Raw genomic sequence first — 8,932 nt, 5'->3', positions numbered from 1 at the left:
AGGCAGGGTTTGAACTGCACCCGACCAGCACACGGTTTGCCATCAGCCCCGGGGACAGGGGACACACAGGCACGTCGAGAGGCCTCTTTCGAAAGGTTCCGTCCGGGTATTAACCTCAAAATGCTGCAGCGGTCTCGCATAACCCGTGAGAGATGGAAAACCACGAAGAAGGAGGCCTCTAGTGTAGAAGGAAACAATTCCCTGCACAGTTGTGAACCAGCCATCCCAGCGAATACAACATTCCTACCTTAGGGGTATAGGCACCTGTACTACGTGCAATGCGGGCACTTGCTGGTTTAAGTTACTGTCCTTAAAGAAGAAAACATTATCCTTTTAACTCACACTGTTTAAATTGCAAGTAAGGTGCAGTAATTTCTCTCCTTGTCATTGCAATTGGCTAAATTAGAATGATGATGACATTTCTGCATTGTTCCATTTTGTACACTCAGACTCCAGATGCTAACAAATGCAGGCCACGGAATTGTGTTTCTTCCCTGATGTGATCAACTAACTGAGAAAAATGGAAATAGAGTGAAGTTTAGGTGTGTGAAAAATCAATACCCAATAATGTAGTATTTTAAAATAAAGAGGTTTTTTTCCTTAAAGGAGGCTATACAGCATATTCAGGATCCCAACATAAAAATTACTGCCCAAAACCAAAAAGAAGATGGTAACTCTTTTAAAATAGAAACAACATGGGGCCCTTTAGCAAAAATAGTTTATTGCACAAAACTTTTAAAGGAATCCCTATGCACATAATTTTTATAATCAACATGCTTTGTATGATCATAAACATTAATTGTACATAGTGTAACTCCTCCAGCCCCTGGCTTATCCATTCTTCAAGAACATGGAATTATTAACTTCTATCTTTACAAACACAGCCTAAGCAGACATTACTGAATGTCATACATGAAACAGAACCATTTCATTTACAATATCCAGAACATCTTTCCCTTCCCTAGAAATCTGTGCATCTGTATTGGAAATGAGGCTGCCCAAGACTCAAGTGTTGCTCATTAGTAGGAGGCAGTGATCAGATGACAGCTGATGAGCATTAGTAATTCCTCTGAACAGCAATTGCTTTCACAGGAAAATACTTAAAGACTCTGATCACAGTAAGTCACATGCAACTATTCCCACTTTCCCCACAAAATCAATAAAATATACATCACAAGCTTCTGCATCTCCAGGAGTGAATTTGTCATCTTTAAGGTAAATTTATATTGATAATACTACCTGTCCCCAGCACACCTTTAATGTTGTCATAGCTAACACTAAAATAACCATGCCACTGCAGTTCTCTCCCCTAAGGAGGAATATATAATCTATGACAATATGAACAATAGAACATTCATCCTGGATATTACTTTACACATGTGAAAATATCATAGATTTCTGCTAGGATATTGCCTAAATAAACAGTATGGGATCAGATCCTCCCGTTGCATGAATGGATAGGGGGCTCAGCTGATCCCAATACAGTGCACAAATATTTCCAAGAAATCTGGAAGACAACAGAATGGAGCATTATGCAATATTCAGCAATGCCAGGGTCTCAGTAACATTTTATTCCATTGTAGAGTTTGCTGGTCTTTGTTGTGATTTTTTTTTTTAATGCACAGTTATTCAAGAGCCCTCAAAAACTCAACAGCATCTGAAAAAATAATGCGCAGCTTTCAGCACTTGGGAACATTGTCACATTGCTGTGGCATTTCTCCTTCACTAACTCGACTTGGTTTAGTAGGTAGCAACCACTGAAGAAACACAGAAAATACATTCTATTGCAGTGCTTGAAAAAGGAAAATAATTTTTAAAGAGATTATTCTTCAGGTTCTCCTGATTATTTGGCAGGGCTGTGACAGGCAGAGGGAGGCAGTTTTCATTCCTACAACTATGTTATTTTATTGCCTAGACAGCAGAGACCTGAAGTTTTGTAGACTGAGCATGCTTAGCCTCAGGGTGAGGCTTTTTAATAAAGCAGCAACTATTTCTCTGGGTAATTAAAAACATAGCTGATGAGCTTCAAAGAAAAGGCCTTGCTTTTATCACACACTGCATGCTCCTTCTAGAAGACTTCCCAGTGACTTCTGTAACTTGACTTAGTACCTCACCAGATTTAGACCCTCAAGTCTGTCCTTCATTTAAGTAAATGACATGGTGTTTCTGTTTGTAGAAAAAACACATGGTGAATGTAACAGGACCATACCCAGTGTCCACATACTTCCAGAGCAGGTGGGTCAATGCAGGAATCTAATCCAAAACAGCTCCCTTATCTTGGAAAGGGAAACACACATCTAAGGCTACTTGATTGTGCAAGCTCAGATGTCTTCAGGAGCTAGTCAGAAACTGCAACTGGATGCAGAATGGATACAAAAAGGAGAGCTGACATTCAGAACAACTATGAAGGTTTCTAACAATTCTGGCTTCTTTGATATCAGGTAAAACCTTTACCCATACAACCACTGCCGAACTAACAGATTGGAACATAGTGGATTTTGAACTGTAGGCAATGTGTTTAATAAAGTGAACAGCAACATTAACGCTGCAACAAGTAGTATTTTAAATCCTGGACATTTGGTAGTTTTTTTCTGTACTGAATATATTATTCACTACAGTTGGTTTTTTCTTTGACAATACTGTTGTTTGGTTTTTTCCTTCTTTGAGCTTAATATACAGGCAACTTCAAGAACATGACAACAGCAAGCTAATCAGTACCATTTACTCTACAAAGTACACTGCAGCAGTGTGCAGACATGTCTTAAGCTAGTCTGTAAAGCTTTTGAACTGTTTGGTAAATCCGTTTCATGGGCACCTAATGCCACACCAATGCATTTCTTCCTTTACCAATTTCAAAACCTTGACTGTCAGCATCACTTGACTTTGATCCCAATAAAATATAAGTTAAAATCCAGTAGCTGCAGGGCATGAAATCATTCAGTATAAACACTTTTAGTGCAAAGTGTTCAGTTGGACTAGAGCTTGAAGTGGTAGTTATGAGAAATCAGACGTTGGATAAATATAGGTGGGTTTGGGAGTTTTGTTTGTTTATTTTTTACCTTACTGCTAAACAAAATGCAATATCCTTCCCCCTCCTATGCAACAACCAAATCCAAAACCAGCAACAGCCTCTCTGGAAAAATACATGAACCAAAACTTTTTTTTCCAGCTTCTGAATCCACTGGTACTTAATAGACTTTTTTTTTTTTTGTAAACACCAAACTATAGTGGATATAATGGACTAGTTTATATTTTAAGGACAAAAATATTCTAGTACATGAGTTGCCACTAAATCTGCCAAATACCTGAACACTGAATTTTTGAGTGAGGAGAAGGCTGGCTTAACACTGCACTATGAGCCACAGGGAGCAATGGGACCAAAGATGAAGGAAACTAAAGTGAGCTGCTTTAAAAGTAACTTAGTCAAGGTGCTCTGCAGAGGGGCTGCCACAGTACCAACACTTCCATTCACGGTGGACACCTTGTAATAGAGGGTGCAAAAAGTAGAGGAAGTGTGTGGGAGAAGATAAAGCTTTTAAAAATAATAATTTTATAGGCATTAGAATTATGTCTTTTAAAGTAAAAATAATAACATTTCTAAAAGCTCTGGCTTTGGGGGCTAATTTCCCCAAGCCATTTGTACGGTATGTCAAAGAAGAGCAAACTTAAATGTAATATTAAAACAATGACAGTAACAAAACCCCTCATTGTAGCCTTAACTTACAGTATATAAGCATATTAAACCAGATATTCAAAGTCAGAAAATTATGATTTTTTCTTTTATATATATACATATATATGTATTTTACACGCATACTTTTTTAAGGGTGTCTACTTCAAAACTTGAAATAAAAAGGTGCAAAGTATTTGTGCAGTGAAGCAAAGCTCACTACTGGCCTGTGACTGTAAGAGAAAAACATCAGCAAACATCCCAGGCAAATCTGCCAAAGATACCAACTGCTCCGCATTGCTTGTCTTTACAGTCTTGTTTCTTTTGCTATAGGTCAGAGGTCATCTTCAAAACTGGAAATGGCTTACTCAAATACAGATATCCATAATCTGAACTTCAAGAATAAGAGATTATAAGAGGGACAAGAGAATGCTCAGCATATGCAGTTCTCAACCACTGTTAACGGCTGAACATGAGAAGAACTTATTTTTCCCTGTAGTTTGGCTACAACCCAAGATGGGGGAAAGAAACACATCCTACTCCCACAAATTAAAAAAAAAATCCAAATAAGAAAACCTAGCTGTTACATAATTAACAGTAATTCCTTAACAAACTCACCCAGATTGAACAATTACGTACTTGGAAACAGATGCTCCTCTTGACCTCATTTTAAATCTTCACCTGCATTTCTTACTAAACCCTCAAGTGAGCTAGATTCACCACTTGGCAGTACCCAACATGACAGAATTGTTATGGCAAGGTTTCAAACAAACCCTTAGAATAGCACATTCTTATTACATCAGTTACAAAATATTACATCACTTTCTCAAATCAGTGCCCTTCGCTTCTACAGGCAAAAGCACAACTCCGAATACCATTTTAAAAAAAAGGAAATAAATAATTTTTATAAAGATTTGTTTATATACTTAAAGCAATAGGATGAAAGACAACTGATAAGGAGGTTATAGTGTCAAAGCTTCCTTGTCACTAACACTACAATTCTCGTTCTTTTCATCTGCAGTAGAAATCTCCTGCTGGTCTGATGCAGTTGTGGGACTTGTAGAAGTAAGGTCCATTAACTTGCCCTCAATCTGAGTCCATGAAGACATTGATTCATGTACTGTAATGGTGTGTTCCTCCATCTGGCGCTGAAGGCTGTCCATTTCTTGCCTTTGAATGTATTGAGAACAAAAAATGCAAAAATTAACAAGCAGAAAACTGACTGCTAAATGCAAGATCAAAAAATTACTCTTCTGATTCTTGATACCTACTTCAAGACTACCTAAGATATAGCTGTATACAAGAGTAAGAAATCTACAAGAAGCTTAGGAATTGTCTATGAGCAAAACAAATACAATATGCTTAATTAAAAAGTATTAGTAGCTGTTTCTGACTTTTTTCTGCTGTGTACTATTTACAATGCACATTTTGTTTAGTTTATTGTAAAGTCTTCTTTCACTATGGTAATAGCCATATAAGCAAGCACTTACAATGACAGAACATCCCACTGTCCTAAATATAGTCCCAATAAAGAATTAATTTTACAAATCCTTTCTTCCTCATGGTGGCAGCTGGTTTCCTGAAAACATTTTTAAGATTATTTAATATGGTTTAAAATAACAGGCCATACTTTAATTGCCGGAGACAGCTGTTCAGATTCTTTAAAGGCTCCTTGCTCACAGCTGTTGGTTTCAACAGTTCTTCCAGCAAGGCAGCAGGCACTGGACAATCAGGAATCTTGACTGGAGTCACAGGATTGGAAGAGTTATTCTCGCCTTTCAGTTCTTTCCTCTGGTTAAAGGAAAAAAAGAAGAGTCAGAAACACGATTAAGTTATTTCTTCAATATCATTTTTCTCACCTAGAATCTCACATCACACTACTGGTACACATCCTCATTACAGATCAGGAATCACAGGCATATTCATGTTAGGTTATTTAAGAACATTAGCAGAGGATTTTCCTGTACTGTACAATGTGTTCTTCCCATTTAAATACCTTCTTCATCTTGCCATGCTTCAGGTCCAACTTCAGTTGCTGGTTTTGCTGCAGCAGTGACTTCATGCTGTTCTTCAGTTCAGTCACTTTAGCTTGCAGCATAAACTTATCCTTCTGAGCCACTGACAGGTCTTCCCTCACCATTTCCAGCTCTGTCTTGATATTCTAAATGGGAAGAGAATCAGTATGATGTAGAGAAACAGTATAAAAATTCCAGCCAACTAATGTTTTTATAATTTTTTCAGTTTCCAGAGGAAACTAGAAAAACCCAACACACAACACTGCTGTTTGAAATGAATTTGCCATGGCAGAAAATCAGATACTAGGTTAAGTCAGTAGCCTATTTCAATGGCATAAAGGTTGAAAAAAAACAAAGGTAACAGCACAGCCAAAATAAAAATTTAGAAAAAAGTATGCTTTTAAAAAATAAAAATATTGTTTTAATTATCCCCCTACAGCAATCAGAATTTCAATCCATCAGCATTTCCACTGGCTCGACTAAATACCTGCAAGACAACTTGTATCCCTTCTAACTCCTTGTGGCTGCGCTGTTCAGTCATGTCCAGCTGCTGCTTAAGTGTTTCAATTTCTCTTTCTTTTCGTTCTACTTCCCACTTCAGGTCTTCCACCTACCAGGGCAAAGAAAAAAAAAATCATTGGAATTATCTACAGGTGCAATCAACCACAAAATCTATCAGAAGAAATATATTCTTATGTCTAATAACACCTTTCCTAAGAAAACCTAGCAAAACTTTATTAAAAAGGCTGAATTAAAGACAAAGTCATAAAATGCAGTATCAATACAGATAAACACAGTAAGTGTTCACTTTTTACCTCTTGGTTTACTAGAGGCTGTTCACTAAGTTTGTCATCCAGGTTTTTCTGCAGAACTTGGAGCTGAGATCTGGCTTCTGCCAGCTCTTGCTGAAACTGAGATACTTCCTGGGAATGTTTTTCATCCTCTACCCTGCACAGCAAGATTAACAGACAGAGCAGTTATTCAATCTGTTCTTTAAAACAGGAATTTCACTGGGTTAGCCATGTAACTGTAAATGTCATGACCATGCATGGAACCTGGTTAATTACAGCTCTGACTGAGGGCTTTGCCAACACATTCATAGCAAGAGTTAAATTACAAAAAGATTTTATGAAAGAGATGTATAAATATTAAATATTGAAAAAAGATTTTACAAAATTCATTGAGCACTGCTAATAGTCCATTTACAAACAACAGATTATGCAGTAAAAAAAATAAAACAAAACCCTGTCAGCAATTTTGCTTTGTTTTTGGAGGAATAGGGTTAAGTTTATATCCATTTTCATGTAGGTATGATAATTTCTTATAATTTAAGAAAAATTTTTATATACAAGCTAATTGAATTTTAATACATTGTGGAACATAGTCAATAATCAAATTAATCAGAGAAGAATAATAGGATCTATATAAATTGTTAATCCTTACTAGTAACGTGAAATAGTAGAAAGTGGGAAAAAGCAGATAGTGAAGCCTAAAACCAGTGTACTTCAAGTCTAACTGAACTGTAAAGAGAGAAAAATGCACGTATTTGCTCAGAGTCCAAACAAGCATCTGACAGCCAGCCTTCTGTTCTGTGGGGAACGAAGGGGCAAACCCAAAAACTCACTAATGTGCACCTTTTTCAGATGATTTGTTTTAATTACTGTTCTTTTTCAGACAATTACTTACTGCAGCTTGTCCACCTCAGCCTGCAGGGCCTGGACCAGCAGTTCTTTGGCGTGGAGCTCCTTCTTGATCTCACTGAGCTCGAGCATCGCCGCCCGGTGGTGTCGGCGGTTATGGGCTGCGTCTGCTTTGGCTGCTGCTTCCTAACAGGAGAAAGAGATGCAGTTTTGTTTTGTCACTGTAGCATGAATCAGAAAGGGAGCTTAACGCAGGACACAACAGAGAAGGCATCAACTGATCTTTCAGCCACTGGCTATCGTGACAGAGACCCTGCAGGAAGTAGTATGTTATAAAACAGATTTAATTCCAGATACTTTTAAAATACCTTTAAATCACTTTCTAAGTAAATAAAAGATGAGCCATTACCTGCTTCTGAAGGTCTTTAACTTTTAACTTTTCTTTCTCTAGGGAAGCCTGTAGAGCTTGAATAAGTTGTTGCATTTGCTGATCCTCTTCCTCTTTCCGCTTTAGGACTGCCTGAACCTGTAACACATCAAAAAAGCAAATGCACCTTTTGTGTGGGCTCACTGGAAGTAGAGGAAATATAAACACAAACCATGCAGGGATTGCAAAACAACTCGCTGCTGTTCACTGATCTCTCTTTCCACACAGTACCTTCAACATTGAAAGTAGCTATGGTTAAATGGTAGCTCATTGCCTATGTCCCCATGAATGTATTACTACTGGCATAAAAATGATTTATCTCAATGAATCCATATGTAACAGGGTTTGTATGTTTTGACTACCTACACTTTCACTATTGCACGTATTGTAGTGACATTTTATTAATTTTTTTTCCAAAGAAAACTCTGTTTAGTGCCAGGTCCCATTTCTGATCTTTTGTTCAGCCCCCCATATTGCTGCTGTTATGCAACACATGGAGGACCCAGAGCTGGAGAAAATGCACTGACTTCGTACAATATGAGCCAATTCCTTTCTTAAGTTATTACATCAAAAAGTCAAATACCTGTAGATTCAGTTGTACCAAGTCTGCCTCTCTTTTTGCCAATGCTGTTTCGAGGATATTATTGTGCTCCCTCAAAGCAGCGTTGGACTGACTGAGACCTGTAAGTTTTCCACGTTCGTGTTCCAGTTCAAGGGTCAACTTCTTATTAATTTCTTCTAAACGTTTTATCTTCTTCCTGAAGCCTCTAGATTCCTGAAGCTGTAGTCAAAGGAAAACACAAATCAAACAAACATAACCAAACAACTTCAGACTACTATCACAAAAGAATTGAGAGTTAAACTCATTAAGCATTTTGCTTTTCCAGAGTGGGATTTTTTTTTTCTTTTTTTTCTCCTTTAAATGAATATCAAAAACTAAGTTCACTTTGGTATTTTTTCGTGTTGGAAGACTAAAATGCTTGCTAGAAAGAAGAATCCAGGAGTACTGTTCAGGTGCAAATCCAGAGTAGTTGATACATACAATTTTTTTGTGCCACTCTACAACTGAACACCACCACCTGGCCCTCAAAATCACTGGGGATTCATGACTCCCAGTAGTTCCAAAAGCTCATGATTCATGTATCCTCACTGTCTCATGACCAGACACAGCTGGTATCTA

General features: G+C 37.5%; 1 protein-coding gene across 3 annotated transcripts in view; it reads right to left on the bottom strand.

Moving 5' to 3' along the window:
* Window positions 1-700: 700 nt before the first annotated feature.
* The window catches only part of GOLGA3 (golgin A3), a 24,212-nt gene continuing 15,980 nt past the window's right edge, over window positions 701-8,932 (bottom strand). For all 3 annotated transcript variants that reach the window (XM_008634092.2, XM_017734943.1, XM_008634094.2), the window contains 8 exons: window positions 8,336-8,533; window positions 7,735-7,851; window positions 7,372-7,511; window positions 6,501-6,633; window positions 6,173-6,295; window positions 5,667-5,831; window positions 5,301-5,461; window positions 701-4,840 (listed from right to left, as the gene is read on the bottom strand). In XM_008634092.2, coding sequence (XP_008632314.1) covers window positions 4,633-4,840; window positions 5,301-5,461; window positions 5,667-5,831; window positions 6,173-6,295; window positions 6,501-6,633; window positions 7,372-7,511; window positions 7,735-7,851; window positions 8,336-8,533 — 1,245 coding nt within the window. In that variant the 3' untranslated portion in view covers window positions 701-4,632. The remainder of the gene's footprint in view (window positions 4,841-5,300; window positions 5,462-5,666; window positions 5,832-6,172; window positions 6,296-6,500; window positions 6,634-7,371; window positions 7,512-7,734; window positions 7,852-8,335; window positions 8,534-8,932) is intronic.

Source organism: Corvus brachyrhynchos, unplaced genomic scaffold (assembly GCF_000691975.1).
Source record: "Corvus brachyrhynchos isolate BGI_N302 unplaced genomic scaffold, ASM69197v1 scaffold114, whole genome shotgun sequence".
Taxonomy (NCBI): Eukaryota; Metazoa; Chordata; class Aves; order Passeriformes; family Corvidae; genus Corvus; species Corvus brachyrhynchos.
Note: the sequence above shows the minus strand (reverse complement) of the source record. Positions and strands in the feature narration are given on the sequence as shown.